At 38.0% G+C, this 16757-nt stretch overlaps 3 protein-coding genes across 7 annotated transcripts; all 3 read right to left on the bottom strand.

The window, feature by feature from the left end:
• Positions 1-1648, bottom strand: LOC121766756. The gene is made up of 2 exons (XM_042163010.1): positions 797-1648; positions 1-540 (listed from the first exon to the last, which is right to left on the bottom strand). The coding sequence occupies exons 1-2, from the start codon at positions 1646-1648 to the stop codon at positions 1-3; spliced, it is 1392 nt and encodes a 463-aa protein (XP_042018944.1).
• A 727-nt stretch (positions 1649-2375) lies between these two features.
• LOC121768250 (26S proteasome non-ATPase regulatory subunit 8 homolog A-like) lies at positions 2376-9949 on the bottom strand. 5 transcript variants are annotated; one of them, XM_042164676.1, is made up of 8 exons: positions 9912-9949; positions 9651-9817; positions 7836-8171; positions 4620-4698; positions 4408-4510; positions 3551-3814; positions 3047-3158; positions 2376-2888 (listed from the first exon to the last, which is right to left on the bottom strand). In XM_042164676.1, the coding sequence occupies exons 2-8, from the start codon at positions 9753-9755 to the stop codon at positions 2748-2750; spliced, it is 1140 nt and encodes a 379-aa protein (XP_042020610.1). In that variant the 5' UTR covers positions 9756-9817; positions 9912-9949; the 3' UTR covers positions 2376-2747. The 5 variants fall into 5 exon arrangements, 4 of the variants coding, with proteins under 4 accessions (XP_042020610.1, XP_042020609.1, XP_042020612.1 ...); XM_042164675.1 differs by lacking the exon at positions 9912-9949 and having other exon boundaries at positions 9651-9903; XM_042164678.1 differs by lacking the exons at positions 9651-9817; positions 9912-9949 and adding an exon at positions 8719-8852.
• Positions 9950-10979: 1030 nt separating this feature from the next.
• On the bottom strand, positions 10980-15123 carry LOC121768879 (auxin response factor 9-like). The gene is made up of 14 exons (XM_042165478.1): positions 14783-15123; positions 14566-14687; positions 14335-14430; positions 14140-14196; positions 13884-14036; positions 13704-13788; positions 13490-13580; positions 13239-13403; positions 13044-13157; positions 12876-12948; positions 12633-12786; positions 12098-12552; positions 11814-12001; positions 10980-11479 (listed from the first exon to the last, which is right to left on the bottom strand). The coding sequence occupies exons 1-14, from the start codon at positions 14835-14837 to the stop codon at positions 11371-11373; spliced, it is 1917 nt and encodes a 638-aa protein (XP_042021412.1). The 5' UTR covers positions 14838-15123; the 3' UTR covers positions 10980-11370.
• Between the last annotated feature and the right edge of the window lie 1634 nt (positions 15124-16757).

The following is a 16757-nucleotide window of genomic DNA, read 5'->3' as shown; positions in this document are numbered from 1 at the left end:
TTAGAGCTGGAAAACATTCATTAGATGCCCTATGTCATATGAGGCACCCACATCATTCTGAGGTAGTAGCAGATACTCCAAGCTCTCTTTGACCAAATTCTCCCCAACTTCTAGGGATGTAGGAAGCCCCACTGTTCTTCTCAGCCTTTCCTTGTTCAAGTGGGGTATTTTGTAGTTGTTGCCTCCATGCACTTCAAGGATCTTACTGAGGCAGCTTTGCAATGTTAAAAAAACATTGTTCAGAGTTTGTGGTGTGAGTTCCTCAAAAGAACTCCAGACATTACCCAGTAATTCATCTATGTTGGTTGCTACTTTATCATCTTGTAGTGATTGAATGGCCCTAAAAAAGCCTAGGTCCAATACATTGGTGTCTGGGGAGTTGGCTGGTTGGCTGATTAGATGGAACTTAAATCCATCTGAACTTGCAAGCTCATCAAATTGTGAGTCAAAAGATCTTAGGTGAGGTTTGGCATTATCTTGTTGGATATAGATATCCTTGCTTGCATTGGCTGGCCACTTTGCCTTGATTGCTGGAATAATCTGTGCATTATGAATGAATCAATGTAAAAAATCCTAAATGATGGCAATATCAATGTCTGATAGGTTGTGTTTTTGTGAACCTAGCCACCCCTTTGAAGGTTTGGAGGCTCTGATTTGCAAAAATGCAGCCTTTTATTGGTTTGTTGGATCTGATTTGCAAAATTGCAGCCTTTGATGAATGAATCAATGTAAAAAATGCTAAATGATGACATTATCAATGTCTGATAGGCAGGTGAGGGGATAAAAATATCCATACCTGATTCAAGAGACATTCTCTCATTGCTTCCTTGTTAACTGATGGTATAGATTTAGTCTCTAATGTCCCTCTTGGCCTATTCTTGGACTTCCTTTTGGCTGGAACTTGTTCTGTGAATGGGAATATGCCTATTTTACCATCAAAGATGGTCTGACCATCTGTGCCAAACTGTGGCCTACTTACAGCACACATGAACATCACCTTTGTGATAAATCTTTTTGACTTGCAAGACCTGTAAGGCTCACCCTCATCCGGCAACAGGTAGTATCTGTCTGAAGCTTTTGTCATGTAAAACCATTTCTCATCAATATGAACTGTATTGTGCATAGCATGATAAAGAAGCTTTCCTTCATCCAAAGCTGGCTGAATATGAGTAAGACACCATCTCATTCTACTGATTTTGTTTGCTTCAGTGAGTGCTGGTTTTATGGCATTTGTATGTGGCCTTATCAGGTGACTCTTTGCCCATCTACCAAATGTTGTCTTGCTAACACCCATTTTACATGCAAGCTTTCTATAGCAAGATCTCTCAAGAAAAGACAATTGTTTGAACTTTTCATCATCAAAATGTACTTTACCTGTTTTCTTTTTATATCCTGATGCTCTGCCCCTCATGATAACAGACTGCCCATCTGACATTTGCTGCTTGGCTATCCCCCATAATCGGCTCACTGTAATTCTGTGCACTTTGAATCTATTGGCTGCCTCTTGAAATGAACCATGTGGCAGTGCTTTAGCTTGGCATTGCTGTTGTAGGAACTGTACAATATGGTTCTTCATTTGGTTGCTCAACTTCAGGCCTTGTCTCGGTCGTGGCTCCAGTTCTGCATCCTGAATATTCTCCTGCTCCATCTATTGCTCCATATCTTGATCCATTTCCATTCCCCTGTGATGAAATTGCTCTGAGGGGAATTTACATATAAATACCTTTTGGTTGGTGTGTAGGTAGGTGGAATTGGCAATTGTTGGTGTAAATGTGGAGTGAATGTATTTATAGAGGTAGATTACCTTTATTTTGATTTTGGATTTTTCCCTCCATGGGATTGTAAATTATTTTTCCCTCCTTAATTTGGAGGTTCCCTCTTCAAATTTGTGTTGATGTGATGGCTGAAAATTAGGGGATTGCTCCTTGTTCAAATTTTAGTTTAAAATTTAATTTTGTCCTATCTTAATTTTATGTAAAGGAAATAAAGTAACCAAGGTGTAAAATTAAAAATAATAAGTCTAACTTATTTAAACAACCAAAATTAAATAAAGTGAAAGAAGAAACAATTTTAAACTAAAAAAAGTCAACCTATCTCATTTCCACCTACTCACTTCATTTATTACACACTCTACCTTCTCACTTCATTAAATACACACTCCACCAATTTCTTAAAACCCGTGCCATAACTAATTGTTACTCTAAATGTGGGACGGATGGAGTACAAGTTAGAAACACTTTCCTGAAAATCTCCGAAAGTTGTTGACACTAATATTTTCACATAATTATCCAGTCTAGTGGATTTTCGAACTCATCAACATCCTAAAATAAATCACATGCATTCCAAAGTCATTATCTCATTGTGTTACACATATGTGGTGAAAGCTTAAGTAATTTTCAAAGAAATGTAAATACAGATGTTCCAAATCTGCATACAAGAGTGAGAAAACCCGAAGGTCATGAATTAAACACATTCCATAGCTAACCAACGCAGTATTCGCTTGTACCATTGAAACAAAACGAGAAGGAAATAAATCATGGTTTGGATTCTGAAAATTTAGCTTAGAAGACAAGGTAGAGTCAAAGTGTAGGGAGTGGGGAAATGGATTCCCTCCATACAAGAGGTTGGTCACCAACCATAGTTTTTTTTTTCAAAAATTTTAGAGAGCATGGTTGATGATGCTACCAAAATGGACAATTTAAATGAAGCAAGCACGGATAAGACTGGCATTTGCTCGTATAGTCCCCTCACACAATGCGCTCCAGCTCCCTCGCATAACTGAGTGTCTGGTTGATCAGCTGCAACGATGGAATCTCCTTGCAAGGTACAGATTCCTTAGCTCTTTGGAAAAACACAAATCCGTTCTTGATCTCCCACTCAGGATGCTCCTGCAATTTGAGAAAGCCAAGGTGCTGGTATGGTAAAACTCGTTTTTTTGAAACAGTACCATGATAAACAGAGCGAGCATTGAAGCCAAAAATGAGAGGTACTACTTTATTTGGTGAGCATAGTGTAGAAGGAGGAAACAGGGCGCAACAGACTTTACCTCCTTGACATATTCAACTACTTCCTTGTCTGACGAATACAGCAGCATTTGACGTGCATCATTTAAGGAAAGAGAGTCATATGCCTTCTCAATGCACCCAGCTATCTCATCTCTACCAGTAATAACCAAACATCAAAATAAGACCAAGTACAACACGGTTCTACGGCAACACTCAGAAAGACCTGGAATTTGAATATCCACATAAAAGAGGAATAAAAAGAAAGAACAAGATGACAAAGCCTATATAAAACACAACTGAAAACAATAAAGCAACTGGAGATCAATCTTAACATACAGTAGAAAATTGATGCATGCTTCCAATATGTATGATTATTTCTTCCAGTTTTATCTTCTTAAAAATGGAGGAATCAGATAAGAGCTGACAGTATGATAGTCGATGAAATTATACTATTAACAATTAAAGCAATGTGCATGGTTCCACAAAAGCATATAATATGACAAATTGACAATGATGGTAATCTGCCTGACTACAACAGATTTTACCTGACTGTCTTTGCAAGTAAGTCCATGAAATAGACATATGTTTCATGAGGTACAGTCTGTCTAGCAGTCAGCACCCTGTTATATGCTCCTTCCATGAAGGATTGTTCCAGCTCGACAGCATGCTTGAAACAAGGGTTCTCCAAAGCACTAGCAGAAAGTAATTCCAACTCAGTGTGGAATTCAGCTATTCTGTTTTGCACAAGAAGTCTTAGCAGGTTGAGACCTAGAATTGGATACTCCTGAGGAGAAGGTGGGAGATGAACACTGCACAATCACATGAAATAAGAGCTATGAACATTGTTTCATTACCAAAATGTGAATCAGTCAATCAGTAGAGTATATAGTTCAAGGCTCACATAAGAGAAACCAGCACAACAAATTACAATTGTTGATCAAACATATAAATTCATAAAACCATGATTATATCCCTTATCCTGGTTAAAAGCACTGCATCTTGCTTAGTTTGCAGGAGCAATTAGATATCAGAAGTTCTTAATACCTTAAATTCTAAATATCATTAATAATAAGATACTATATCTTTGTTGCATAAACAACTACTACTATTTTGATTTGCTTAAGAAACTACACTTGCTAAAAGAAGATGATTATGATTACCTACATTATCATAGAGTTGTAGATACTCCAAGGTTCAAAAAATTGTAGCACTAGACAGTAGACAAAACAAAAGCCATAGTTATCATCGTCAATTTTAATGCATTAGCACATACAGACACACCCTTTTCATGGAAATCCTAGACAAATTTATATCTTATTATCTTATCATTTAAAGCAAAAGGTTCAATTGAGGGGCTAGATAGTTTTAGTAATCTGAGAAACAATAGATGACAGACACTTACGCAGTATCAGTATAATAAGGCTTTAGTTGGCAAAAGTCTCTCTCAAAAGCATCCTGATCCTCAATCTTCACGCTCAGGACAACTGCGTGCTCATAAATGTCCCCTAATAAAAGAGGGCAAAATTAGAATAATTCAGAATGTAGCAAAGAACACCAGAAGACGAATTCTTAAACTATGCAAAGATATGAACGAGAGGTAGGAAGTAACATTACTTGCGAGTGTCATTTCATGGACAGCATTTGGAGTTTTTTCAAACAATGGAGGCAGACTCTTGAATCCTGTCAATGCTATCTAGCATAATGAATTTATATTACTAAACAAGATATATTACAAATATCAATCTTGAACAATGGTTTAACAATAAATTTACACAGAGACTAAGTTAAATTAGGTGTAAACAAACATAATCGTATAGCTAAATCAGGTGACTCGCATAAGGACCCCACTAATATGCATTGATTGGTTATCTGAATTATAGAGAAAACCTAACAGAGTTTCAGGACCAATAAAATTGTCTCGCATAAGAATCCCACTCCTCAAACAAAAGGTTATCTTCACGCCTAAGTCATCGAAGGTCAATACTTCATTATCAAAAATGGCTGCTCTCATCTTCACACCTATATGACCAGAAATTCATACTTCGTTATAGTGATGCCCATTTTTTTTGAACCGGCAATTTAGCCCGGAATCGGCCACTAACCGCCGGTTCCGAACCGCTGACCACAGTTCTGGGCTGAGCAGAACCAAAACCAAACAGGCGCAGGGCCGGATACGGTTCCAGCCGTTGGTTCAGCCAGTTAACCGGCAGTTCTGTGAATGTTGGTGGGAGGGGGTACATTCTCCTCTGCGGCGACGCCCCTCGCCCAACTATTCAATCGCAATCCCTCCTAAACTTTGCATTACCCTACTCTGACACTTCCACCGACTCGATCAGAGTTTTTACGCTCCTGTTTTCTGCAAATTTTCAGGTGAACAAATCAGCGGGGTTGTTCATCGTGCTGCTGTTTGTTGGCCTTGGCCAGTTCTTCCCCAACACTCCAGAGCGAGTTTAATGACTGCGTCCAAGGCCACCCACTTCTCCTTCTCTTTTTCTTTTACTCAAAGTACATATAGTAAAACCAGTTAGTGAACCAGAAAATAGATGGAGGCTTTGGACGGAACCCAAACTGCCGGTTTCGATTCCAAAACCGGAATCGCTTGGACCCTTCACGGTCCGGTTAAGGTTTCACCTTCAGCCAAACCAGAAGCGGGCGGCATCACTACTTCCTTGTCACTAAATGACTTCTTCCTTTTCATCTAAACATTTAGTGTCTTAAGAAAGCAAACCAATAAGGGTTCGTTTGATTAGATGAGTAGCAAATACAAATTTTTGAAGGGTTGTGTTGCTAACTTAATGTTTGTGGTAGTGTATATTATGCATAATGGAGTTTGGTTCGTTGAGTTGTGTTGGAACATGTGGGCAACATCAGTGTTTGGTTGGATTAGTTGGAAGCATGTTTTATTGGTTTGCATGACATATCTATCCCTAACACATTACATTAATTTCCAATTTGCCCTTTATCAAAAGTAGCATTTATAATTTGGATCTACCCCAAATTTTTCACTACCGCCTTCTCTAAAATCTGCTTAGCAGTCCCGCCAAAAGGAGACGCCCAACACCTCTTGGCCGGCAAATAATTACCGTCGAGCACAAGCCGACGTCTTTGACTGGGCACACGACCAAGGTAAATTTGCTTACTAATTCTCGTTGCATTTTTGTATTGCTTAATCAGTCATCGTCGGCTCCAGCGTATGTTCATAAATCGTCACGCCTTCCAAAGTCGTTTATGATTCATTGTCGACTACTGATTACCTTGTGCTCCCTCTGCTATTACTTCAATTTTGTCACATTATTTTTGTTTTTTGTTGGAGATTTTGTAGTCTTAGATCAAATATTCTTGTGTGAATGATGTCTGACTCTCACATACTGCCGGAATAAAAAAGCCACAACCCAAATGGTTAGTTTATGCACTGCAATTAACATGAACTTTAAGGATTAGTAATTGATGAACCTTTTATTGTTGTGAAGGTGGTGTTATTCGTGGTAAATCTGGTGGACTGAAGCCCGACAGGTCTAGGCGCTCATGGTCTCCTCGTGAGGAGGAAGTCCTCATACTAGCATTGAAGGACCTTGTGACTAATCGTTGGAAGGCCGATAATGGGTTCCGAGCAGGATTCCTCACTCGCGTTGAAGAATTTGTCCGTCGAGAAATCCCTACAACAACTGTGAGAGCCCAACCTCATATTTCCTCCAAGATCAACACTTGGAAGAAATTCTACAATTCATTGAATATGATGCTTGACTGTAGCGGTGTTGGGTTCAACTCAGACGGCGAAATGTATGAAACTTAGGTAATGTATGACTATGATCTATGATCTAAGTCCATTGATATTTTGGCTAAATGTATGAAACTTAATTGTATGTAATGTATGACTTGTCAAATCATTTTTAATCGAAGTTTAGGATGAAAAAAGCTATTTATCCGCTTAGATTATCATTTTATAAGGTAAAAGTATCATTTTATTATCCAAAAATGTCATTTTATACACCAAAAATACATATCATTCTATCGGCTGAAAGTATCATTCTATCGGCTGAAAGTATCATTCTATAGGCTGAAAGTATCATTCTATCGGGCAAAAGTATCATTTTATCAGTTTTATGTCATTTTGTCACGTTAAAGTATCATTTTTCAGCTCATATGCAATTTCTCCAGCTAAACTATCATTTTTATAAGCTAACTGTCATTTTATAAGGTAAAAGTATCATTTTATTAAACAAAAATGTCATTTTATACACCAAAAATACCTATCATTCTATCGGCTGAAAGTATCATTCTATTGGCTGAAAGTATCATTCTATCGGGCAAAAGTATCATTTTATCAGTTTTATGTCATTTTGTCACGTTAAAGTATAATTTTTCAGCTTATATGCAATTTCTCCAGCTAAACTATCATTTTTATAAGCTAACTGTCATTTTATCCGCTTAGATTATCATTTTATAAGGTAAAAGTATCATTTTATTAAACAAAAATGTCATTTTATACACCAAAAATACCTATCATTCTATCGGCTGAAAGTATCATTCTATCGGATGAAAGTATCATTCTATCGGCTGAAAGTATCATTCTATCGGGCAAATGTATCATTTTATCAGTTTTATGTCATTTTGTGGTAGTTGTAGTTTTAGTTTATTTTATTATTTGATTTGATTAGCCGTGAGTTTAGATATGGTATTACTTATTTTGCATTATATATATTATTATTTATTATGTAGATTACTTATTTTAAAGTAGTAAATCTATTCAATAGCTTTAAAGTAGTAAATCTATTCAATAGCTTTAAAATTTATGCTTAAGAGCATAGACACTTGCTCCTCAACGCTTACAAATTTTCGATCTTTCAAACCCATGCGCTCACGTAGTAGTAGACACAGCCGTCCAAAGCAGTTACGGTCCATCCGGAGATTGTTCACACAGTCCGTGTCAGTTAAACGTATTAGCCTATCCATACGCCGAATTTGCTCCGGTATCTTCCACAACAAGTCAGTAACCATGGTTGTATCATCTTCGTCATCACTACTCCTCCGCAGACTAAAATACTCAGCCAAACTGAGCAGAAGAAAAGATTGTTGGCGCTGCCGACGGACCAAATCTTCAACTACAACCAATACATTTTCAATCTCCTTTCGTTTTTTATTTTCCCTGTCCATGCCTGTACACAACTACAACATAGAGCAACCAACAACACTTAAGCATAACTACTTGCATTCATTTGTAACTGTTAGCTTATGCCTTTTATCTACTGGGAGATTCTCATCAAAATTCGAAGTCCTAAAAAATGAAATTTACCACATATTATACACTGCAACTAATCAAACCGCTTTAATGAACATACATTACGCAAACATACTGAGTTATCAACCTTCAAAAGGTCTTTCTACTAGTCAAATTTTCCCATTCAACCAAGATACAAACCAGATCGGAAAAAATTGCTAATGAAAACGGAAAAATTATTCATTTTATGTACAAATCACAAATAGACATCAAAAACGGGAATAACATAATAGAATTTAGTAACAATCCTAATTACAATTGAACTGTAGAACCTGCACCAAATAAAACACCATATAATTCAAATCTAATCTCATTTGCATGTCTAATCAAATTGGGGGTCATTCATAGATGTTGCAGACAACAACCATCTACCCACGACGGAGAGCGTCGAGCTCGAATGTCTACGCAACAACAAAAATGGTTGGATTTACTGACCTGTATGGAGTTTTCTTTGCAGCTATGGCGTATTTGCTGCGTTTTTGCAGTGGCCTTCGAGCAACAATGAGGATGGAGAGAGAGGGTAAAAGGGGAAGAAGAGGGGGAGTCTTTTTCAAATAATGAAACTCTGTCTCACTAAACCTTCTTTTTTGGGGGTTAGAGTTAACAATTGAATATGAGTAGCTAACATTAATTTCAAACGGGCCGTGTTTTTTCAAACGGGCTTGATAAAAAACAACAAATGCAAACAAACGATGGTTAGAAAGGTCCACGTCAGCATTTTCCATCCTTTTCCTACTCTACTCATCTAATCAAACGAGCCCTAAGTATAATCATCTGTAGCTTGAAACGGACAAAATGAATTTCCTATCCATAATCATTTACAAAGAATAATACTATGTTCAACTATTCTGTTAATCAACTCCTCCTTGTCTCATAGAGCACCAACAATTATCGGATGATATTCGTATACATACTACTAAACAAGAGCAAAAAAAATCCCCCCTTTTACTTGTAAATAAGTCCCGTTCATCTTTCTCTTATGTAACAATCCAATCGGCCTCTTAAACTCCAAATTCCAAAATGGTAGTAATATAAAACGAAATGATGCAGAACCCCCAACCGAAGCGATCGATCTAACTTCTTCGGTTCTTACACTTACTGAGCAATTTCAAAAGAGGTAGAAATGTGCAACATTAGGTCACTAACGACATAAAATTTGAATTCCCCTTCAATTATCTAAACCTATCTAAAACCCGAACACAAAATTTCAACAGATGCACTAGGGTTTACCATCCAATTGAGCTCGTTTTAACCACAACCCATTATAAGGAGGAAAAACAGATACAACGCTCATAATTTCTATAAAAACTACATCTGATTTCTACAATCACAAAAAAAAAGATGAACTTGGAGGAATTGAGATGTACCTTGAGCTGAGACAGAAACTTGGTAGAAGTATCAAAATCTTTGCGGAGAATAGGTGCTTTGAATCGCTCGAATAGTTGTGAAACCTCAGTGAATTTGGGATCCATTTGTCTCTGTAGATTTATGTTCTCGCCGAATTGAGTGTTGTAGATTTCACGAATAATTCGTCCTGCCCAAGAAAAGAAAGCAAGCTGGTATAAATTACTGTATTCATGGTTCGGATCATCCATGACCCGTATCTAATTCACCATCAACGGGCTCACCAACATCACAGCCCAATCCAGTAAAATGATTTCGATCTGAAAATTAAAGTTTGTATTTCAAACGCGAATAAATACTTAGTGGATTAGTATATAGGGGAACGTTATTCCCATATTCATCTCTTAGATCCTTTATTCTTCTTAATATGAGCCGTTAGATCTCATTCATCAACGGTCCAGATGATCTGCATTATTACACTATAATGGTGCATTATTAGTTGGTGTGCATTATTACACTATAATGGTGCATTATTAGTCGGTGTGCATTATTACACTATAATGGTGCATTATTAGTCGGTGTGCATTATTCAACGGAAAATCTGCATTATTAAATGACACGTGGCACTAATCTAACCGTCGGATGAAAAAATCGTGGGGCTGAGATCAAGAAGGAAAAAGGAGAAAATATGCAAAAAGGAAATGAATACATCCCTTAGTATATAATTTTAATCTTTTTTTGCCTATTTAAGTTTTCATGTCTTTTTTTGCCTATTTAAGTTTTCATGATAAATCTTGAAAAACTTTAGAATGGAAAATCTGCACAATTCGAAAAAGTTAGTGGGTTTTAAGACCATTTTAAGGGTTATGTTTTTGTGAAAGTTTATGATTTTTCTAACTAATTTCTTCTATTTTTTCATTCTTTTCAAGTGTGTCTTTGAAAATTGAGTGAATTATTTTTGCCATAATATCAAATGCGGTCATTCTTTAAAAATATTCTCACACATCTGTGGACTTTAGAAATTAGTCTAATTTTGGTGAACGGTCAAAAATGATAAAACTAAGTATTTTTTTGGAGGAATGTAGTACTTATATTCAAAGAGGGGTCAGTGTTTGATATTATGTCAAAATTTAGATACCAAAAACATAACTTACTCTTCAAAATATTGACAATTATCCTTTTGTACCATACTTCAACAATTGCAAGTAATATTTAATGCCAAATGAATATTTTAAAGTTGTCTGATAAAAAAAAATATTTTCTCTGCTTCAATAGTATGTTTATTTTAGCAACATGTATAACCAAATCACATGATAAAATATAGATGCACAAAAATAGGAAATGAAACGCAGTTTAGATAAATCATCTCATTAAACTCAGGAGTTCAACTAACAACAAAAACCCTTGTGCTTGATGATGATAAATAGTCTCACAAAAAATAGAAGCGCTAATTCAACAAACACAACTTTTTTGCCAATATACATCAAGAGGCCATATTCTCCTAAGCAACAAACAAACTCTAAATATGCACATAATCTAACCAACCTACATGAGGGGGATGATCCGCTCTCGTCATAACTTAAAACAAGCCGACAGATTCAAAAAATCGAGACACGAACTAAGCTAGTCCCAGTTGGCTAGTTAACCACATGAAATTTTCGATCCCTTCTCCAATGGAACAACGGGAATGCCAATCAAGCGATAGAGGTCCATGAGAAGGAGAACACAAAGTGAGAATAGAGTTTAATCACCAAGATGTTGCGTGATGAGGTTCGTTCCTTCGCATCCCTTCATCTTCTTTACCTCCTGGCTCGAACAGATGAAAATCCTACGAACCATGTTGACAAATTCTCTGCAAGAATCACACAAACTTAAGAAAATTTTCCAATGAAGAGTGAATTTATGAACCGTGTGCAGTCATTTCAAAGAAGGGTTCATTGTTTTGGAAATAACACAATGCTTAGTTGCTTACCTGAATTGGCAATATTAAGACATGCTTTTAAAATGTTAATAATCACACCACATTTATTTTTTTGCAATTACAACCTTTATTTCAAGGTATACATGAGACAAAATATGGCAGTATTGTAATTGCAGCATGTTAAAAATCACGTGGAAAATGGCAGATTTTGGTAAATGTTGTGTTGTTTGTGGCAATTAACCCTTGAAAGAAAACGAGCACTTACAGCCATGGATCGTCGCCCATAAGCATCATGTCCCCTTCGTTATCTGTAAACACAATTTCCCATTTATCTCGAGGCTGCAGCTCTCCTTTAATCTCGAACATCACTTCAAGTTCAGTTATGAGCTCGTCATACCCCTTCAGTGTGGTCAAGTCCACTGCACGGCCAACTGCAATCCCTTGCATTTGCACCTTGTCCACAATAGTTTGATTCAAAATCTCAAATAAAAAATAATTTTATCAAGGAAAAATGTGTATATTACAAGATTTGAGGCATTTATCAAGTACCTTGGTGCGACTTCTGGATGATTGACCATGTCGGCTCTGAGTGTCTTTTCTTGGTGCTCTCGACTGTTTTGTGACAAATCCTTCACCTTCTTGTGGTGCGTCGTCCAACACCATAGAAGAATTCTCAGCATGTGGCAATGTTGAGGGATTATTCAAGTCAATTCCGAACAATCTGCATGTTGCCGCAGTGTCCGGTTTCCTCTCGGTCTGGCAAGACACAGGGCTACTGATCTGTTTCACAGAACTCAGAGCCGACGTATTTGAAATAATGGACCAAGCTGATGCAGTTTTACTCTCTTCTGCTTCTTCAGTCATTGTATTAGGGGGAGCGCCCGTACCTGTTTCTGCAACAGATCTAGCCGTGTGATTGCCTTTGTGTCCTTCAAGACCATGATTCGTCTGATGCGACTCTTGAGGCAGATTCCAGGCAGCCGACACAGCAGAAGTCTGATTATCTAAAATCATGGCACTAAAAGATATAAAGCACACAAAAAAATGTGTAAAAATGGTACATTTATAGGAAGGAAAATCGAACCAGAAACTGGGATTTCAACACGAGGACGAGCTCTTTTGTGCTTTGACATCAGTGGTGGGGATAGGCTGGTTGGTACAGATGCCACAAATGGTTCGATTTCCCAAGGTGAAACCCTTTCTGGTCTTCGAATTGATGCAGGTTCGTCCCATTGAACCTAGGAATATCATAAGAGAGATGGAAATTTTTAGTCTTGAATCAATAACAATTGAATCCAAATAAAGGGACCTCAGCACAGATACCAACCTTCAATGACCGCCATTTAGAATCTTCCCAATGAGAAGAGATACTCTCGACCCCAACGATTGTGCCTGAAAACCTGATTGCTCAGGCGAAAAGAAAGAAAGGAGCTAAGAAACTCAGCCTACAATTCTCAGATATTCTCTGATCGTGTGTCACTTTGTGCCCACTAACCTCCTTTCAGGAGAATCCTCCCCCTCAAAACGCATCTTGAATCTCATGCCAACTCCGAATCTGTGGTTCTCAGCTTCCAAACACTTATTCAGTCCTATGATGAACTGACTTGTTCTGAAAAGTTACAATAAAACCCACAAAATAAAAAGAGAAAAACGATACACATGCAGCAAATCATTGGAATGTACAACAAACCTCGGCTTGTAATAAACGACAAACAATGTTTGAGTTAAGAGAGCATGAGATGCTGTTGCAAGCACTCCTAGGTGCATGCTCTGACTAGAAATCACTGACGAGGGAATTGAATTTTGCTGGCGAGCATGATGCCTGACCCCAACACGCAATTCTCCATTCTTCCCCCTAGAGAGTATGCCATTGCACAGCGTCAAATTCAGATATGCAAAAAAAATCAAATCAAATTATCTGCAGATTAAAAAAGTTTGTACCTCAAAAACACGAAAGAATCTCCAGCAACTAATCTCTTAGAAGTAACGAACGTACTCCATCCTGTCGTAAGCAAATGTCTCCGAGGCTGACCTGTGCAGTTTACATGTCAACTTTATTGAATAAGTTACTGCTCACAGATCAAACATAGCAAGACGTTCTTTTATATCAAGGAAAACATACTCGTATCAACAACCCAAAAGAGCAAAAGATCACCTCTAAATATGTGCTTAAAATGCCACTCAATCCCATGGAGATCCTTGGCGATTAGTTCCTGAGTTGGTGTCTGCTGTGTCATATCCTGGTTTTACAGAACAACAAGACCCCTATTAAGTGCAATAATATAGAAGAATTAAACAGAACACAGAGCAAGCAAGGAGAAATAGACAATCATACCAAGGGAGGGAGGCATTCATTAGCATGTTTCCGAAGAACAGAGAATCCGCCGTGGGTGCTTGTATCTGAGGCTGTCAAAACCTTGCAGAATGAGTGAACTACAGGCCTAGGGGGCTCATCACAAGAGATATCCGGACTTCTTGGCTGAGTTTGCTACAAATAGTGTGACCATAAAATTCAAAACAAATCTCTTCCAAACCCCACTAACATCAAAATCAAATATTTAAAAACACAGAGGAGGTGTATAAATGCTTACATCTGCTTCAGGCATCAAAGTAATTTGTGCATAAACCTCATCAGTGTCTACTTCAGTCTACACAGAAAAAGATACATTCACTAACTAACTCTTCACCACCACTAAAGAGTATAATCAATTCACAAACCATCATAAAGCATTCACTAAATTCCAATACATCCCTGAACACGCAATGTTCAATTTAAGGCAACATACCAGCAGATTAATGTTGAAAACACTGCAAAGAATCTTTGAGGGAAGATTGAACAATGGTATCCTCTGATTCAATTCTTGGTTAGTTGAAGCCTCCAACTAACAAAAAAATCACAAGCGCCAGATTAAAATATTAAATCAACAAAGAAACCCTCAAACATAAAATTCAAGCAATCATCACAATCATACACACATAATTAAAAAACAAAAAAAAAACTCTAAACAGAAACTCACCTGTTCCATATGCCCTTGAGGGAAATAGTAAACCTTCTCTCCAACCTGAGGAACATCCACCAAAGGACCTGCACAAGCCCTCCATAATTCCTCATACATTACATCTTTTGCTCCTCCACCCCCTAAAATTATAAAATCAAAATTTCAACAAAAAAAAACAAGGTAAAACTCAGAAATTAGGCGAAGATAAAATGAAAGGCCATTTCAAAAGTTTGACCTTCAGCTGGAAAACAACCATATTGCTGCTGCGACAAAGGAACTCTGTTTGCCATGACTACACGTTTCAGCTCCAAAAAATGAAATTCAACCAAAACCCATGTCCAATTTCGCTTATTTCACAACCAACCTTCCACTAGAGAACTAAACCAGTAAATTATGCCTTTTTTCAGTGATATTTGCTCCTCCTATTTGGGTGGGAAATGCATATCAAATCAGTGGGGGCAAGGATCGTGAGCAACGGCGCTGCAGAATCCCAAGAAACAGCTTAACATATGCCTCAGTCTCTCTCTCTCTACAAATTGTAAATGTAATGAGTAATTTGTTTCGGTTTCACAGAACGTGGTTAGGTTGTCCCCTTTTTCACTGCACAACCCACAGTGCATTTGGTTGTCACTGTAGTTAGACATATCTAACCATGGTTGGTAACCAGAGTTGGGCATTTCAAGTGAGGCGTGATGACATTTCCTGTCGGGAAATTTTGTGTAGGCCCACCTCTTCTTCACCCCCCCTTTTTTTTCTTTTAGTTTTCCTTTATTTTTTGGAACTAACCAATTATCCACCTCCACCATTCCATATTATAATAAAGAACTTAGAAAATGTAATTAAACAGGTAATGCAGTTGTCCCCCTCATCTTGGGATTTGGATCCTCTACGGTGCACAGCACTGCTGTGCACCTCACAACACATTAAAAAAATATTTTTTTTTTATTATTAAAAAATTATTTTATTAGGTGCACAGCAGTGCTGTGCACCGTAGAGGATCCAAATCCCTCTTCTTGATTGGTAGTACGAGCTAAGAGCATCCACAATGGTGGTGAGCAGACCGGTTAGTTGATCTCCGGTGCTCGCTGGTTTGCTCGCCGAACCATTGTAACCGGTGAGCGCACGTCGATTCGCGAGCGATGGGCGATGCGCTCGCCGGTCCGCTCGTCACCATTGCAGGCTCCGGACCGGCGAATGATCGGCGAGCGATTTTTTTTTTTCGAAACACTATACCAGTGATTACAGCGGCAGCAGCGGTGGTTCCCACGACCCTCCCGAGGGTGCTCAGGAGCTCCCGTCCCCTCCATCGTTCGCTGGCCGAAATCGCCCGATTGGTCAAAGGCGGGCGCAACGGGAGGCGGGGGGGGGGGGGTCCCAGGAGGTTCAGTCGGCATCCCCTTTGGCCAGTCGACAGAGGATCTCAAATTCTTCGTCCGTCAACAAACGCGTGCTCAGATGGTCAAGATCTTAGTCGATTGGAAGGCGGCAGAGGACCCCGATGAGAAGAGATTTCTTCACGCATTGCTCGTGAGCATGCATGACGATTTGAAGAACGGGGGGGGGGGGGGGGGGCACGAGGGTACCGGCGGCGACGGGGCGACGGAGACGAGGAGTGAGGCGGAGGTCGGGTTTTTTTTTAAATAATGTAATTTTTTTTAAATTAATGTATTTTTTTAATGTACTTTTTTTAAATTAATGTATTTTTAATGTATTTTTTTTTTAAATTAATGTATTTTTTTAATGTACTTTTTTTTAATTTAAATAATATTATTGAATTTTCGCGTATCTTTGTCGTAAATTTAATTCCGTATTTTGTGTGATTGTCAATTATTTGTTTTAAATAATTAGGAGTGATGTGGCGAGGCTATTGCTGGGCTATTGCTGGGCTATTTGTATGTCCTGATGATGTGGCGGAGGATTTTTAGTGCTGATGATGTGGCAGGAGGAGTTTGTGGCTGGGATGTGGCTGAGCTATTGCTGGGCGAAGCCATTGTGATGCTCTAATTGTTTAATTTGCTTGAGTATAAAAATGAAGTAGATATTCTAGTACTGCTACTTTATATTTTCGCCTCTTGTAAATTGGTGCATACTCATTTCAATTCATTTCATTTATGCTAGTCCATAAATTTCCAGCAAACTGTAATTTTTTATGTTATATTAAACGCAAATAGGCTAGGGTAATAATTTGCCATGACTTAGGAGTATCACTT

The sequence above is a fragment of the Salvia splendens genome, chromosome 15, assembly GCF_004379255.2.
Source record: "Salvia splendens isolate huo1 chromosome 15, SspV2, whole genome shotgun sequence".
In the NCBI taxonomy this organism is placed as follows: Eukaryota; Viridiplantae; Streptophyta; class Magnoliopsida; order Lamiales; family Lamiaceae; genus Salvia; species Salvia splendens.
This window is presented reverse-complemented; position numbering and strand designations above follow the sequence as displayed.

Excerpts from the sequence above, each read along its gene's own strand:
- LOC121768879 (XM_042165478.1), bottom strand. The coding sequence starts at position 14,837 with ATGGCAAACAGAGTTCCTTTGTCGCAGCAGCAATATGGTTGTTTTCCA. Across the intron at positions 14,431-14,565 it reads CTCAAGGGCATATGGAACAG|TTGGAGGCTTCAACTAACCA; the intron begins GTGAGTTTCTGT and ends TTTTTTTGTTAG. Across the intron at positions 14,037-14,139 it reads CTTTGATGCCTGAAGCAGAT|CAAACTCAGCCAAGAAGTCC; the intron begins GTAAGCATTTAT and ends CACTATTTGTAG.
- LOC121766756 (XM_042163010.1), bottom strand. The coding sequence starts at position 1,648 with ATGGAGCAGGAGAATATTCAGGATGCAGAACTGGAGCCACGACCGAGA. Across the intron at positions 541-796 it reads GAGAATGTCTCTTGAATCAG|ATTATTCCAGCAATCAAGGC; the intron begins GTATGGATATTT and ends CATAATGCACAG.
- LOC121768250 (XM_042164675.1), bottom strand. The coding sequence starts at position 9,878 with ATGGATGATCCGAACCATGAATACAGTAATTTATACCAGCTTGCTTTC. Across the intron at positions 4,699-7,835 it reads GTTTGAAAGATCGAAAATTT|ATAGCATTGACAGGATTCAA; the intron begins GTAAGCGTTGAG and ends TCATTATGCTAG. Across the intron at positions 2,889-3,046 it reads TAGTTGAATATGTCAAGGAG|GAGCATCCTGAGTGGGAGAT; the intron begins GTAAAGTCTGTT and ends CTCAAATTGCAG.